We start from the raw sequence: 18,139 nt of genomic DNA, 5'->3' as shown, positions 1-18,139 counted from the left end.
CTTGATTCCAGCTTGTACTTCATCCAGTCCAGTACTTCTCATGACGTACTCTGTATATAAGTTAAATAAGCAGGGTGACAATATACAGCCTTGACATACTCCTTTCCCTATTTGGAATCAGTCTGTTCCACGTCTAGTTCTAACTGTTGCTTCCTGACCTGCATACAGATTTCTCAGGAGCCAGGTCAGGTGGTCTGGTATTCCCATCTCTTGAAGAATTTTCCACAGTATGTTGTGATCCACACAGTCAAAGGCTTTGGCATTGTCGATAAAGCAGGAGAAGATGTTTTTCTGGAACTTTCTTGCTTTTTAAATAATCCAACCGATGTCTGCTGCCAATTTTATATTATAGTAAGTCCCCATATATATATTCAGGTCTTTGTCTGAGCTTTCTCATAATTTCCCTTGATCTGTTTGTTCCTGTTTTACCAATATTGTACTATACTATTTTTATTCCTTTTAGAGTCCTATAGAGTGAATGTCCCTCATTACTCTTCTTTTTAAAGATTGATGATTTATCTTAGCTATTCATGGATTTTTTTCCTTTGAGTCTATAATTCCTTTATTTGGCAACTTGATTAATACTATCATGCTATATATTAACATAACCGCTCTCTCTCAGCTCAAAGAATCTTGGAAAGAGGATTTTATTCTCTTCATTAAGTCTGTCTCAATTCTACAGATGCCATAAATAATCCAGAAACATTTAAGTCTATTCTTAATGTTGAAATACAATGGTATGGTACTGGCTTCTACCATTCATAGGAGTTGTAAGAGCTATAACTCTGTTGGGCTGCTCTGCCCATATAACAAAACTGGTAGAGAATTTTCAGCCACCCAGAAAGCCCTAAACTGCCTGTGAAGGGGCTACGGTTTAAGCAAACTTACCCAGGGAAAGAGACGAGCCTTGGAGAAGCAGTTGGAAGAACGAGGAAAAGTGGATAAAAGACAAGATTCATATCCAAGCACATCCAATTCTTCTGATTAGCTTTCGGCAATGAAACAGGACAAATATTCCTGAGGTAGGAAACATTGGAGTTCTTTCTAAGTGGCCAGCACTGTTCCTATTCCTGGTATTATATGTATTAAGTTATCAAACCCCAAAATAACACTGCACGGTGGGTTCTGTGACCGTCTTTGTTTTTCAGATAAGGCCACGGAGGCCCAGATGATTAGGTTAGTTGCTCCAGACCTTGTAAACAGTGTTTGGCTCAAGATTCTAAACCTGACCCCTTGACCTTGACCATGAAGCTGTGCTGCCTTCACTGTCAAATTAGTTGGCAACTTGGTATATGGGAACTCTGATCACATGTGACAGGACCTAAGACCCAGGTGAGAAGTTTACTGGGATTTAGGCAGAGTATTAGGTCCAGGGAACAGATTCATCACACTTGGCTCTTATGCTAGCATGGCATTGTACAGGAAATGGGCAAATAGGCAATACGTTTGGAGAGAAACCAGAGAGCTCATACCGAGTTCTAATTTGCTGTTCCTAGGGTGCTGCATAGCAGACCATGACTCCCCTGGTGTTTGTAATTCAGGCCCCGGTTTCTAACAGTTACCCCAGTAACAGAGAGGCAAGTGGCTTAGCAGCTGCAGCTGGGTCCTCAAAAATGGTGTCAGCAAATCATCTCAAGTTTTCTGGCCTAAAAATTCTAGCATACATCCCGCCCAAGTGAAACTTGCCCTGGGAACCTGAGGAGGCATGATTCACTGATGAAGACTTGTCAGTGGCTTCAAACATGGGCAGCAGAAGCAAGTGAAATATGGCAGTAGCTGGTATGAGACTTGGGTTCAATAAAGCTAGCTGAAAGAAGATTAAATGAATTATTTTCTGTAAGAGAATGCTTGGGTGAAAAGGATGAATAAAAACACCATTTGGGGGGTAAAATTTATTTGTATATTTACTTACATTAATAAACAAGCTAAAGATCAAAAGAAAAGAGTGTCTAAGTATTCCCCCCCCGCCCCAAACAATAACTGAGATGGATAGCTGATCCTGCTGGTACCCACACAGAGGAAGTCAGGTCAGCCCTGAGATGTATTAGCAAGCACCTTGTTATGGCAGACACTGAATTAACGATCTCAGATGGTAGAGAAGCTCTACTGCCCTTTTCTGCCTTGTTGTTTTTCTAAAGATTCGAGCAAACATTTTGATGTCATTGCTATGAGGCTGCCAATATAGTGTTCATTTTCAGTACTTTTTTCCCTTTGTAAAGCCTGATTTGTCATTCAGGAAGAACAGAGTGAGATTCTCAATTACACACCAGGGATGCTGGAAATGGCACACGCTGTCTGTGCGAGGTGCTGGAGCTATCAGAGGCTGGTCCGACCCTCCCTGGAGAGGCAACACTCTGGGTGATGTTCCCTCTCCGTGGAGTGGGAGGCCACAGCATGTTCAGAGACTACAGCAGCCGAGTACCACCTACTTACCTAGGCAATCAGGCCATGTGCTCTGGCTGCCTCTTTCCGAAATTGGAACATCTTTTTAAATAAGGTTGTGGCCATACATCCCATTGGACCAAGAATCAGATTCACAAATCTGGCTTATACATTTAGGAATATAACAAAAATATCCACTGTGTCAGCATTTCATAACTCTGAACAATTCTGCTTATTAATGGCTTGATCAGACAGAGAATAGCCTCCTAGACACTTAACAAGCATTTGCTGAATTAAATGGTGGTTCAGTTCAATTCAGTTCAGTCACTCAGTCGTGTCTGACTCTTTGTGACCCCATGAATTGCATTACTTTTAGTAATGGATAGATCAATCCAACAGAAGATCAGCAAGTGAACAGAGGACTTTAACAACGCTATAGACTGTTGAACCTAATAGACATATACAGAATATCTCAACCAACAAGAGCAGAATAGATATTCTCATGGACACATTGAACATTCTCCACATATTAGACAACAAAACAAAATAGCTGTCCTTTCTGCCTCCTTATATCTAGGCATATAAGGCATCTAGATATATGCCCTATATCTAGAAAGGCAGCTCCTTTCTGCCTCATTATGTCTAGTAAGAGAATCACTAGCCCACTTCAACTGGAAATGTACCAAAAAGATAATGGGAATATAGTTCAGTCAAACAGGCAGTTTACAAAGTCAACAGTCATGCATTAAGTCTATAGAGTTCTATGCAATATGCTTCTTATATTCTCATTTTCACAACTGCAGATTCAACCAAACATAGACCAAAAATATTTTTTAAAAAATCAAGAAAGTTTCTGAAAGCAAAACTTGAATTTGCCCTGCACCAGGAACTATTTATTTTTTTTTTTATTTCAGAATTTACTATTTACTATTTATTTCAAAATTTACCCTGTGTTTACAACTATTTGCATAGCATCTACATTGTATTAGGCATTATATTAATAAGTAATCTAGAGATAAGTTTAAGTATATGGGAGGATATGTGTAGGTTATATGCAAATACCACATGGTTTTGTATGATGAGTTTGAGCATCTGTATGGGGTCCTGGAATGAGTCCCCGAGAATTTCAAGGGACAATTGCATTTTGTTCTCTTTTCTCGCCTTACATATTCTCCTGGCCACCTCAGTCTTCTCTATGACTTTGACTACCATGTCTATATGAATATTCCCCAACTTTATATTCCCAGCTTGGATGACTATAGTCTTCTCTATAGTCTTAGATAACCAAGATGCTGATAGACATCACCTCGATATCTCACTTAATCTTCCATTTGTTCAGGCTGAATTTGTCTCTTTCCTCTTTGTCTCATTTTGGTTAACAGTACCATCATGTACCTAGCACTCAAACCAGAAGTCTTCTAGTCATTCCGTACAGTTTTCCTTCCCACACACATATGACTAGTGAGTACTAGTCCCATTTACTCAATTTCTCCTAAATTTCCACTGCTGTTATTCTGATGCAAACCATTATCATCTCGCATGTAGATCAAGGCAACCATTTCCTGCCACCCTACCCTCTCCTGTTACCCCATCATTCTTTGTGCTTTAAGAATAGAAACCAGATATATTACTCTTCTATTGGAAGCCCTTCACTGATCCCCTTTAAGATAATGGGTGAAATCCAAGTGTTGCATAGCTTAAACCATTCTCAATAATCCGACTATGACCTACCTTACCTGTAATCATGTTTGGAGCTATTATATTTGCTTCCTTTTTTAAGACTCAGACTGGACCTATTTTATTATTACTCCTTCCCTGGAGGTTCTCATTCTGCAGCTGGAAGAGAAAAATCTTTCTTCTCTCTTGATGGAGTTATCAGCATGTGGGACTCTAACTCCCTGTGTTCATGTTCTTCACCCTGTAGAGAGATCCCGGCAGAGTGAAAAAGAACAAACGATAAGATGCAAAACAAAGAAGAGATTAGAGACAAAGATGGAGAAACAGTACTAACAGAAGTTGTGTCTCTGGATCCCGTTGCCCTAAAGATTACTGTTGACTTTCTGCAGTTCAGATTTTTCTTATATGTTTAAGTTCACTTGAGCTGTATTTCTCTTGCATCAGAGTAGTGATTTATATACATAATTGAAACTCATACATTCAATGTGTAGCCATAAAGTACCACATGAACACATTCCCATTATATGTCACTGTGTCTGATACAGCATTTCTCTTCATTTTTTAAGTGAATGAGCTTGAAGAATAATTCTTCAAGATTCTGTTTAAACATCAAATCTTACCAAGTTACTTCTTGATAACGTCAGATTAAGCTGACCATTATATTTTGAGAGCCTCTTCATACATACAGAATTTACCCTTTTATATTTATTCATATCCTTTATTAGGTGGTAAAATTTTGGGAAAAAGGGACCCTTCCTTCTTCATTTTTGTCATTGATCATAGTGTCTGAGATAGAGAAAGTGCCAAATTAATATTTGTTAAATGATGGATGATTTTGCAATTTATGTTTACTATTTTAAATGGGAATTATTTTTGTATTTGGGGATGTTTTATCAATTTGCTTTTGGACATACTTGTAGGAACCTTCATATTATCACTTTATTTATACACTATGGGAACAAAGAAAGGAACAAATGCTATTGCTTTCATTTTATACAAAGTATAAATAAGTCAATTTATAGTATTTTGTCAACATGTAAGTTAGAAAAATAAATGGGATTAAACCAAAAGGAAATCGCCCTTAGGACATAGGTTCCTAAGCATTGTGAAGTGAGACTGATATTAACAAGCAGCAATCCAGTGGAGACTACGCCAAGTGTTGAGGTAAAGCTTTTAGAGTAGATACCCTTACAATTGGGCTTCCCTGGTGGCTCAGACCGTAAAGCGTCTGCCCGCAATGCGGGAGATCTGGGCTTGATCCCTGGGTTGGGAAGATCCCTGGAGAAGGGAATGGCTACCTGCTCCAGTATCCTTGGCTGGAGAATCTCATGGATGGAGGAGCCTGGTAGGCTACAGTCCACAGGGTTGCAAAGAGTCGGACACGACTGAGCAACTTCACTTCACCCTTACAATTATCAATTTTTTTTCCATTTATTTTTATTAGTTGGAGGCTAATTACTTTACAATATTGTAGTGGTTTTTGCCATACATTGACATGAATCAGCCATGGATTTACATGTGTTCCCCCATCCTGATCCCCCCTCCCCGCTGCCTCTCCATCCCATCCCTCTGGGTCATCCCAGTGCACCAGCCCCGAGCACATGTCTCATGCATCCAACCTGGACTGGTGATCTGTTTCACACTTGATAATACACATGTTTTGATGCTGTTCTCTCAATTTCAAATCTGGTATGTGCAATCACCAGACTTAAGCCTCATATTCATTTTTCAAAGATTAACAACAATAAATTGATGTACCTATACACAACTGGGGCTTCTGTCATAGCTCAGTTGGTAAAGAATCCCCCTGCAATTCAGGAGATCCTGGTTCGATTCCTGGGTCGGGAAGATCCCCTGGAAAAGGAAAAGCCTACCCACTCCAGTATTCTGGCCTAGAGAATTCCGTAGACTGTATAGTCCGTGGGGTCGCAAAGAGTTGGACGTGGCTTTCACTTTCATACACAATTGTTCGTAGAAAGCTCTGTAACTTCCCAATTTAAGTCTGTTTTCTAATATTCAAAATAAAACTCTAAGTCAGTTTGCATGAACTTGCATCAGACAGCCTCTGTATTTCATTTTCAAATTATGTTGTATTGTTCACTTCAACCAACCTCCAAAAGCAATTTTAGTAATATTATTTTATTTTACTTGAGATAAAACAATCTCCAAATTGATAAATAGATGTACATAATTCTAGCCAACTAGATTGATAGCAAGTAATTGTAAACAGTATTTTAATTCTAATAGAAATATATATTCTAATATATATATAATATATATTCTATATATATATATTCTATATTCTAATAGAAATATATATATATATATATATATATATATATATATGCTTAGTTGCTCAGTCATGTCCAACTCTTTGCAACTCCACAGACTGTAGCCGACCAGGCTCCTCTGTCTGTGGGATTCTCCAAGCAAGAATACTGGAGTGAATTGCCATGCCCAGGGGATCTTCCCAACCCAGGGGTCAAACTCCGGCCTCCCGCATTGCAGGGAGATTACTGAGCCACCAGGGAAGCCCAAGAATACTGGATTGGGTAGCTTATCCCTTCGTCAGGGAATCTTCCCAACCCAGGAATCAAACTGGGTTCTCCTTCATTGCAGGCGGATTCTTTATCAGCTGAGCTACCAGGGAAGCTCACATATATGTACACACACACACATATATATATATATGTATATATTCAAAAGTTTTTTATAATTTTAAAATATTGTCCTCTGTCTTAAGCCAGGTTGCTTCAACAAAAATACTGGGTGGCTTATAAACAACAGAAATTCATTTCTCACAGTTGTGGAGGTGGGAATCTCACGATCCAGGCTGGCAGGTTTGAAGTTTGGTGAGGGCCTGCTTTCCGGTCCATAGGTGACTATCTTCTCACTGTGGCAGAGGGGAGCAAGAGAGCTCTCTGAGGTCTGTTTTGTAAGGGCACTGATCCCATTCATGAAGGCGCCATCCCCGTGCCCTAATTACATGCCATGGGCCCCACTTCCAAATACCATCCCCTTGAGAGTTAGCCTTCAGTATATGAATTTTGGGGAGCACAAACATTCAGTCCGTAGCAGTTTCTGATCTATCATTTACTGAGAAGCTGCATGAAACTCTGCCCCCATTTGTATGGATTGCTGAACGAGTACCGTCATTCTGTCCATTTTAAATTTCATATATTTTGAAGCAATGAAATTGAATGAAATGATTTTTGACATTTTATGTTTCCAGATAATTGTTCCTTTTATTCTTATAGTGTCCACCTTTCTCCCTAGCAACGAATATTCAACCATTCCTTATCATAATAGCAAATGATTATTTAGTGCTTCAAATGACTAGATGGGCTTCCCTGGTGGTTCAGCGGTAAAGAATCCACCTGCAATGCAGAAGATACAGGTTTGTCCCTGGGTTGGGAAGGTTCCCTGGAGAAGAAAGTGGCAACCCACGCCAATATTCTTGCCTAGGAAATCCTGCTGATGGAGAGCCTGCTGGGCTGCAGTCCAGGGTCACCAGGAGTCCAACATGACTTAGCGACTACACCAACCGCCATATATTTGCAGGTTTACAGAGAGTTTTAGCCCAGTAATACAATGCAGTGCTGAGTTTGATGGAATCATAGCATAAAATTTTCTTCATTGATCTTCAAAAAAAGCTGTGAATCAAACCAGTTCTTTCACTCATCTGTACTCAACACCATTGTGTCCATTTTCCTTTCTTTTGAGGTTTTTAGCCAAAAAAGAAAAAAAGATCTAGGACCATCTGATTTTAACCCCATAGGCAGAGATGACCATTTACACTGATGAACTCGGATTCTTTCCTTTGGTTGCTGTTCTTCAGTCACTCAGTCGTGTTTGACTCTTTGGGACCTCATGGATTGCAGCACTCCAGGCTCCCCTGTCCTTCACCATCTCCTGGAGTTTGCTCAGAATCATGTCCATTGAGTGGGTGATGCTGTTTAACCATCTCATCCTCTGCCGTCACTTTTCCTTTTCCTATAGGAAAGCTGAAAATCTTTGGAAAATCTATTTATAGAGCATAACATAACATTTCATTTTATTTAACCTGATAATTTGTTCCATTCCTTAGATATGTAGTTCTGATCAAACTGATAAATTCCTCCACCAACCCCATAAACTTCATTCTACTCAATGTGGTTCTGACTTGGCCTAAGATTTTATATCTCCTATAGCTCTGTGGGATAGTTTGGAGTTGTATATTCAAATAAGGGTTTTTGTTTGTTTGTTTGTTTGTTTTTTTGGTTTGAAGGTATCAAAAGTCTATAACCTATTTGAACTAAATAGTAACTACTGTCTCATGAAACTTAGAATTCTTGGAACAGAGCCAACTTCAGATAATAGCTGCATCCTGGCAATCAAAAATTGTCATTAGGGTTCTCCTGTATTCTTTTGCTTGTCTCTACTTAATTTCAATCTGCAGGCAGGGGCTCTTCTTGTGATAGTCAGAATGACTTCCTGGACTCCCTCTTAGCTCTTAGGAAACACTATGACTGTTCCAGTAAAGTCATATGACCATATTGGAATAACCAGCCTTGGTCATACCCTGTATATCCTGTGCCTAAGGGAAGATATGATATGCTTTTCCAAAAGAAAAGAAAAAACAGGATGATATAAGCAAAGAGGAGGAAATGGAAGCCCGTTCCAGTATTCTTGCCATCGACAGAGGAGCCTGGTAGGCTGCAGTCCATGGGGTTGCAAAGAATCAGACACGACTGTGCACACACGCATAAGCAAAAAAAGGGCATAGGATACACCCTGTGATGACCACATCATAGCTTTTATAAGATTACTGTTCTAGAAAACATTCATCTTATCTGTGCAGCCCATATATCCTGAACAAAATGGTACAAAGAATAATGTTAAAAACAGTCAGTTGGAGGAAAGATTGTTTAGGAAAACTATACACTTTTTGACTTATAAGATGTTTTAATGTCTTATACAAGATTCTGAAAAACAAACAAACTCATGGTCTCAGAGGTGCTCTTAAAATATACCTGATGAGAATTTACATTGGTATAACATTTCTGGAAAACATTTTTGCCAATTCGTAACAAAGATAGTAAAAGATCTAATAATTCTTAACCTAGGTATTTATCTGCTTCTAGGTATACAGCCTAAGGATAAATTAGAAATAAAGACAAATATGTATCAGAATGTTAGTCATAGAACATCAGTCCTTAAAACTGATGAAATATTCAGTTCAGTTCAGTTGAGTTCAGTTGCTCAGTTGTGTCTGACTCTTTGCAACCCCATGGACTGCAGCACGCTAGGCCTCCCTGTCCTTCACCAACTCCCAGAGCTTGCTCAAACTCGTGTCCATTGAGTCGGTGATGCCATCCAACCATCTCATCCTCTGTCGTCCCCTTCTCCTCCTGCCTTCAATCTTTCCCAGCATCAGGGTCTTTTCCAATAAGTCAGTTCTTTGCATCAGGTGGCCAAAGTATTGGAGTTTCAGCTTCAACATCAATCCTTCCAATGAATATTCAGGATTGATTTCCTTTAGGATTGACTGGTTTGATCTCCTTGCAGTCCAAGGGACTCTCAAGAGTCTTCTCCAACACGACAGTTCAAAAGCATCAATTCTTCGGCGCTCAGCTTTCTTTATAGTCCAACTCTCACATCCATACATGAATACACAACAACTCTCACATCAGTACATCAAAACCATAGCTTTGACTAGACAAACCTCTGTTAGTAAAGTAATGTCTCTGCTTTTTAATATGCTGTCTAGGTTCGTCATAGCTTTTTTTAGGAGCAAGAGTCTTTTAATTTCATGGCTACAGTCACCATCTGCAGTGATTTTGGAGCCCAAGAAAATAGTCTGTCACTATTTCCATTGTTTCCCCATCTATTTGCCATAAAGTGCCGTGATCTTAGTTTTCTGAATGTTGAGTTTTAAGTCTACTTTTTCACTCTCCTCTTTCACCTTAGGAAGATTAAATGTACTACAGTAGAAGATGGTTTAAAAAAATCATAGCATATTTCAAATAGTGGAATATTATGTAACCATTGTAACTTAAATGAAAAGAAAAATGCTCATATAAAAACCAGATTTGAAGCTACTTAATACAAATTTAATCTTTATTTGGTGTTTGTAAATAGTTGTATCTATAGAGTTACACAAAAATTTCAAGTTTTTTTTCCCCTGGTGGTCAAGATTACATGTGGTTTCACATTCATATTTTTTTTCTAAGTACATAATTTATTGTTACTATTGATTTTTTAAAGAAAAATCTTTCTTCCTGAAAACTGTATCTTATTTAAAACTCAATATTCAAAAAAAGAAGATTATGGTATCTTGTCCATCATGGCAAATCTATGGGGAAATAATGGAAACAGTGACAGACTTTATTTTCTTGGGTTTGCAGATGGTGACTGCAGCCATAAAATTAAAAGATGCTCACTTCTTGGAGGAAAATCTATGACCAACCAAGACAGCATATTAAAAAGCAGAGACATTACTTTACCAACAAAGGTCATCTAGTCAAAGCAATGGTTTTTCCTGTAGTCATGTATGGATGTGAGAGTTGGACCATAAAGAAAGCTGAGCACTGAAGAATTGATGCTTTTGAGCTGTGGTGTTGGAGAAGATTCTTGAGAGTCCTTTGGACTTCAAGGAGATCCAACCAGTTAATCCTAAAGGAAATCAGTCCTGGATGTTCATTGGAAGGATTGATGTTGAAGCTGAAGCTCCAATACTTCGGCCACCTGATGTGAAGAATGGACTCAGTCGAAAAGACCCCAGTGCTGGGAAGGATTGAAGGCAGGAGGAGAAGGGGATGACTGAGGATGAGATGGTTGGATGGCATCACCGACTCAATGGACATGAGTTTGAGCAAGCTCCGGGAGTTGGTGATGGAGAGGGAAGCCTGATGTGCTGCAGTCCACGGGACTACAAAGAGTCAGACACGACTGAGCGACTGAACTGAAGTGAATTGACTATTAGACACTATGAATTAAGAGTTTTAAGTGCCTTTTTAGTAGCTATGTTACAATGCCAATATAACTAACTCCTTCCCATAGTGCAACAAAGAATATCTAAGAACTGCTCAGATAACATGAGATACTTAAGCGTGTTGGTAAACCAGCAGGGAGAGAGCCACTTGGACTCCTAATGGTGCCAAAGGATGTCAGCTTCCTGGGGCAGGGGCAGGGTCCACTGTCCCCAGCACAGTGGCTGACACAGACGCGATACTCATGGAATTGCTCATCAAACACATTTTCTCACTCGTGCAAAATAACAACTCAACTAACTATAGCAGATAACTATGAATACAACTCACTGGCTACCTGTGTCTTTGAAATCTTTAAATGCTGGCACATATGAAGAGAGGCTTGTTAGTTGGCATTTATGGAGAAAAGGATGATACAATATGAGACCTGGAGGTTCTCCTGGAGACTCCCACCCCTTCTGATGCTGTGAAGTGATTGTCATACAAATGGCACTGAACAATAACTGCACCACACTAACATCAAACAAAAGCATTTTGGATTTTCTGACAAACCAGAAATAATTTTCCAGGTGTAGGCAATATACTCATGTTGGCATTTGTAAGTTCTTACATGTGGTAATAAATATTGGGAAGCAGCCATGCCAGTTGTCTTGGGGGTGGTGGAACCATAGTTATTGGATTTATGGTGTTCCAGGTCCAAGCAGAAACTACGTCCTTGCCTTAAGTTCATGCAGGGATTCTTGGTAATATGTGGGGTCAGAACGGAGCTTACACTAACCTGCTTTCCATGGACTTTTACTCTAGCATTTGGTTCTGCAAAGAGACTGAAAATGACCAAAGGCAGCAAATAAAACTCGCGGCTCGGTCGCAGCTCTGCAGTTGTTTGCCAAAGGTTAGGCACACCGAGTGAACAGCAAGGGGAAAACAACCTAGGAATCTACAGATTGCAAAGATTTAAATGCACTTGTTTCAGCACGTACCCTCATAGGCCTTCTGTTCATAGTAGGATAGCTGGTGTGCAGGGTTGCATGTTATAGGGATATGTGGTATATATGACAATCGAGAGAAATGGCACCAAATCCTACTTGGAGTAAAGCCCGACACTCATTCTCTTTATTTAGCAGAGTCTCAGCGTGCACATCAGAGTTGAGATGTCTCAACATCACTTAGGGGTTTGGAACAAAACTGAGAGTGGGATCATTTGATTTCAACAGGGTGTAAGGGAAACAGAGCTGCCCAGCCCTCAGTGGCTTACTACTGATCTCTTGACTGTATTTAAACCACATGCTGCTGGTCAGGCCACAGAGGGAATGCCCGGAGTAACCCTGAACAGGATAAGGAGGGAATATGTGAACAATATTAATGCATAATGTCTGCAGTCTACAAAGTTAATGTTCCCCCAGGCTTATGGTCCTGAGGTAGAGTGAAGGAAACAGAAGATAAAAGTGGAAGTTACTTTGGCAGGTAATGGATCATGGGAAGAAAAGCCATCATACCTCTTCTACGGGAATGCTGCTTCCTGAAGGAATTTCTAAGGATGTCTGATGGACACTGGGGTCCCTGTGACTTTGGCCACACAGAGGATGCTAATGCAATGACAGCCAAGCAGACAGGGGAAAAAGTGAGAAAATGAGTCCACTCAGCCTTGAGTCCTCCACAAGCTGTCCTTGCTTTGCTCAGAATCACTCTATCATCTCCTCTGAGAGGTTCCCATCTTGGAAAATCTCAGTGGTTCCTTTATAGCAGTGGTTCTCAAACTGGACTGCTTCAAAGCAATCTGGGTGACTTGTTAAAGCATCCATTTCTGGGCCCTTCCCTGAAGATTTGATTAAAAAGCTCTGTAGTGGGACTTGAAAATTTGCATTTCTAAGTTGCCAGTTGATAATGGTCTTGCTGGTCCTGGCAGCAAAGTTTGAGACCCATTGCCTTACAGGACACTAGCTAAGATCACGGCATCTGGTCCCATCACTTCATGGTAAATAGGAGGGGAAAAAACGGAAACCATGAAATTAAAATATACTTGCTCCTTGGAAGAAAAGCTATGACAAAGCTAGTGAAAGTGAAAGTCAGTCATGTCCGACTCTTTGCGACCCTATGGACTGTAGTCTGCCAGGCTCCTCTGTCCATGGAATTCTAAAGGCAAGAATACCGGAGTTGGTTGCCATTCTTTTTTCCAGGGAATCTTCCCAATTCAGGGATTGAACCGGAGTCTCCTGTGTTGCATACAGATGCTTTACTGCGTGAGCTACCAGGGAAACTCTAGACAGCATATTGAAAATAGAGGCCTCGCTTTGCCAACAAAAGTCCATATAGTCAAAGCTGTGGCTTTTCCAGTACTCACTTATGGATGTGAGCATTGTGCCATAAAGAAAGCTAAGGTCTGAAGAACTGATGCTTTCCAACTGTGGCCCTGGAGAAGACTCTTGAGATTCCCTTGGACAACAAGGAGATCAAATCAGTCAATCCTAAAGAAATCAAGCCTGAATATCATTGGAAGGACTGATGCTGAAGCTGAAACTCTAATGCTTTGGCCGACTGATGCAAAGAACTGACTCATTGGAATAGCCTATGATGCTGGGCAAGTTTGAAGGCAAAAAAAAGGAGGGGGGCTGCTGCAGAGGATGAGATGGTTAGATAGCATCACTGACTCAGTGGACATGAATTTGAGCAAACTCTGAGAACTAGTGAAGGACAGGGGAGTCTGGTGTACTACAGTCTATGTGGTCACAAAGAGTTGGACATGACTTAGCGGCTGAACAACAACAAATTCTGCTGTCTCCCCTCTCTATCATGACGGTTTTTCTAGCTTCCCATCTCAAATGGCAGGACCAGATTACTGGAAGCTTGTTATGTCAAACCTCCAATCTTCCCTGTAACACTATTGCTATGCCACCAGAGCAGCAAAGGAAATTCAATGTGAATGACTGGCAAAGATTATACATTTCTCAAGAGACTCTGATGCATTTTTTGCACAACCAGCTTAATTAAGAATCCTTGGCAGTATATTAACCACAAGCTTATGGATCTCAATGTGCCAATCAAACATAATAAGATAAATGCAAATGTCAAAGTACAGACTCTTTGCCCAGGAAGTTCCAATGGCTTAAAGCTGTGTCTTCAGTCAGTTGGCAGAAAGCAATGGGAATAGCTGGGTCTGGTGAGGCTGGGGTCTGCCCATTACAATTTAAATATATATGGCATGGCCTCCAGGACTGAGCTATGCTGTGTCCACGTGGGGTTTCAGGGTGTGAGTATGAAGATAAAAGTCTCTGGCTCACAAACTCACGTTAAGCTAACGACGGCAACAATAGGAACATACCCCAAGAGACTTTTAGAAGACAGGCCTGTAAGTCAGGAGCCAGAATCAAAGCCTGCACCCAGGTTTGCCTCTATAAGATAACAGACAAGTCAAATGACAGCTCTGTGTCTGAATATCTAATAAAATAGAAATGATAGTAGCTGCCTGTGTTTGTTTTATAATAATTCATGTCAGAAAAAGAGAGCAGTACATTTAATTATATTAATTTGTCTTTTCAATGACTGCACTAACAAACAGCTACACTATAGATCTGTTATCTACTTGGTGTATCTGGTTCTTGGCTAGATTTGATGATCTATTGACAGTTGAACAACTTGAAACTTAAAACAGGCTAACAGATGGTTGTTAACCTGGTGGTGTTTGCCATTCTTACTGAAGACCTGAATGGAAAGTATAGATAACACATTTATGTGTGATGCAAATTTGGAAGAGATGGGCAATATTTTCTATGAATAAATCAGGAGCCAAATATATTTTCTTTTTAATTTGACTATAAGGTGAATTTAATCAATTGCACTTTAATAGAGTAAATATAAGGATATTCACGAAGATACAGAAAAAGAAATTCAAACAACAAATTCCACCCTGTGGATCGGTGACTTAAGAATATTTTAGGTGGAAGAGACTTTAAAATTTCACTGTGAAGCATTAATGTGTTTCAGATTCTAAGACAGTTAATGTGATCTTTGTTGTCTTTAATGGATTATAATGTACAGAATGAAAGAAGTGATGATGTTGCTGTAAATTAGACAGACTATCTCTGGAGTATCCTTCTTAGCTCTGGATACCATGCTGTTGAGTAAAGAGACAAGCAACCAGGTCAAGGAGACAATGGTTTCATATAACGTGCAGTTGAATGAAAAGGGAGGTTGTAGCCCTTATACATGCAAACTGAAGGAAGAAGAAGATATCTGGTTTAAAGTACTTGAAAGATAGTCAGGATGAAGAGAAACAATCAATACTTTTATATGTTGAGTCATGAGGAGGATAATTAGGACCAGAAGGTAGAGAGGCAGATAATAGGTCAGAATAAAAAAAAAAGAAATTTTCTTCCAACTGCTTAATACTTAAAAAGAATGTTTATTAAAATAATTCATGCACACAGTTGACAGAGACAAATAACAGTGCAAAGCGTGTGATTTAAAAAACAGCTATTTTCCTTCTCTTCATCCTAGGCCTTGCTGCCCAGAGCAAACCTTATGGGCTGTTTTCACTTACTCTTCCAATATTTCCCTCTGTTTTCTAAACGTCATGTATATTCTGCTCTAAAAACATTAAATCTGAACACTTTTACTATAGAACATGGGAATTTGGGTGTCTATCACCTCCCCTCCTTTTCTCCCAGCAAGTTAAATAACCGTTTCTGGTTAAATCAATATTTAGAATGTTATTTTATATAAATAGCTCATGACTGAGTCACATAAAGTATTGAGGATATTTTCTGTTTTACACAATGTTTTGTTTTTCTTAGAATTAATGATTATCCTATTTTTGCTATTTCCCCTGGGTGCTTTTGTTAATTCATCCTCCAGATTCTCCATCAGAGCTGTAGGGATTCAATCAATGCAGTAAACATGTTGGTCAATCTTTTAATGCCATTTTTTTTTCCTCAGGAAAATGCTCTTTGGAGCCTTGAGCTCACTGACTCTTATCTGGCAGCTGTGGGTCTTTTCAACACTCCTTACTTCTTTCTGAAATATTATGTATCCTATGTTTTGTTCTATTTCCCTATTTCAAAGGAACATTTTTCCCAGTAAGCTTCCTCAGAAAGGATGTATGATAAATAAAAATTCTGAAACCTGACAATCTGTTTCTGTTCTTTTCTGAAGTTGATTAAGAGTGTTCCTGGGACTAGAATTCTGGATTGGAAATTACACTCTTTCAAATTTTAAAGGCATGTTTTGAATTATTGTTTTCTAACTTTCAAGATTGTTGTTTAGAACCTGAGAATATCATTTGCATATACATTACATTCATTTTTTTATTCTCCTGGAAATTTTTCAGTAAGTAATCTTTATACGTTGTTATTGTTCAGTCTCTCAGTTGTGTCTGACTCTTTGTGACCCATGACTGCAGCATGCCAGGCTTCCCTATCCTTCACCTCTCCCAGAACTTGCTCAAACTGATGTCCACTGAGTCGATGATGCCATCCATTTTGCTCTCTGTCGTCCCCTTCTCCTCTCGCCTTCAAATCCTTCCCAGCATCAGGGGCTTTTCTAATGAGTCAGCTCTTCACATCAGGTGGCCAAAGTACTGGAGGCTCAGCTTCAGCATCAGTCCTTCCAATGAATATTTGAGATTGATTTTCTTTAGGATACATGTTTGATCTCCTTGTTGTCCAAGGGACTTTCAAGAGTCTTCTCCAGCACCACAAAAGTATCAACTCTTTGGCGTTCAGCCTTCTTTATGGTGTGACTCTCACATCAATACATGACTACTGGAAAAACCATAGCTTTGACTATATAGACATTTGTCGACAAAGTAATGTTTCTGCTTTCTAATATGCTGTCTTGGTTGGGCATAGCTTTTCTTCCAAGGAGCAAGTTTCTTTTAATTTCATGGCTGCAGTCACCATTTTCAGTGATTTTGGAGCCCAAGAAAATAAAGTCTGTCACTGTTTCTACTGTTTCCCCATCTATTTGCCATGAAGTGATGGGACTGGATGCCATGATCTTCGTTTTTCTGAATGTTGAGTTTTAAGCCAGTTTTTTCACTCTCCTCTTTCACCTTCATTAAGAGACTCTTCAGTTCCTCTTCACTTTCTGCCATAAGGGTGGTGTCATCTGCATATCTGAGGTTATTGATATTTCTCCTGGCAATCTTGATTCCTGCTTGCGATTCATTCAGTCTGGCATTTTGCATGATGTACCCTGCATATAAATTAAATAAGCAGGCAGGGTGACAATATATAGACTTGATGTACTCTTTTCCCATTTTTGAACCAGTCCATTTTTCCATGTCTGGTTCTCACTGTTGTTTCTTGACCTACATACAGATTTCTCAGCAGGCACGTCAGGTTGTCTGGTATTCCCTTCTCTTTAAGAACTTTCCAGTTTGTTGTGATCCACACAGTCAAAGGTTTTAGCATAGTCAGTGAAGCAGAAATAGATATTTTTCTGGAATTCTCTTGCTTTTTATATGATCCAATGGATATTGGCAATTTGATCTCTGGTTCCTCTGCCTTTTCTAAGTCCAGCTTGAACAGCTAAAAGTTCTTGGTTCACGTACTGTTGAAGAATCGCTTGGAGAATTTTGAGCATTACTTTGCCAGCAAGTGAGATATGGAGATGACACCACCCTTACATCAGAAATCAAAGAACTAAAGAGCCTTTTGTTGAAAGTGAAAGAGGAGAGTGAAAAAGTTGGCTTAAAACTCAACATCAAGAAAACTAAGATCATGCCATCTGGTCCCATCACTTCATGGCAAATAGATGGGGAAACAATGGAAACAGTGACAGACTTTATTTTGGGGGGCTCCAAAATCATTGCAGATGGTGACTGCAGCCATGAAATGAAAAGACCCTTCCTCCTGAAGAAAAGTTATAACCAACCAAGACAGCATATTAAAAAGCAGAGCCATTACTTTGCCAACAAAGGTCCATCTAGTCAAGGCTACGGTTTTTCCAGTAGTCATGTATGGATGTGAGAGTTGGACTCTAAAGAAAGCTGAGCGCTGAAGAATTGATATTTTTGAACTGTGGTGCCGGAGAAGACTCTTGACAGTCCCATGGACTGCAAGGAGATCTAACCAGTTCATTCTAAAAGAAATCAGTCCTGAATATTCACTGGA

At 39.6% G+C, this 18,139-nt stretch overlaps 1 protein-coding gene and 1 pseudogene across 10 annotated transcripts in view; one reads left to right on the top strand and one right to left on the bottom strand.

Annotated features, from left to right (window-relative positions):
• Positions 1–1,679, top strand: part of LOC133065853 (glutaredoxin domain-containing cysteine-rich protein 1-like) — a 107,349-nt pseudogene extending 105,670 nt beyond the window's left edge.
• Positions 1,680–1,899: 220 nt separating this feature from the next.
• LOC133065912 (GPI ethanolamine phosphate transferase 2-like) overlaps positions 1,900–18,139 on the bottom strand; it is a 50,658-nt gene continuing 34,418 nt past the window's right edge. For 2 of the 10 annotated variants that reach the window (XM_061156392.1, XM_061156393.1), the window contains exon 12: positions 1,902–4,300. In XM_061156392.1, the coding sequence (XP_061012375.1) occupies positions 4,208–4,300 (93 nt within the window). In that variant the 3' untranslated portion in view covers positions 1,902–4,207. Of the gene's footprint in view, positions 10,786–10,831; positions 16,629–18,139 lie in introns of those variants that run through there. The other 8 variants (XM_061156387.1, XM_061156397.1, XR_009695031.1 and 5 more) reach the window with 7 other exon arrangements.

This window comes from Dama dama, chromosome 12, assembly GCF_033118175.1.
Source record: "Dama dama isolate Ldn47 chromosome 12, ASM3311817v1, whole genome shotgun sequence".
Lineage (NCBI taxonomy): Eukaryota > Metazoa > Chordata > Mammalia > Artiodactyla > Cervidae > Dama > Dama dama.
The sequence above is the reverse complement of the archived record's forward strand: the minus strand, read 5'-3'. Positions and strand labels throughout refer to the sequence as shown.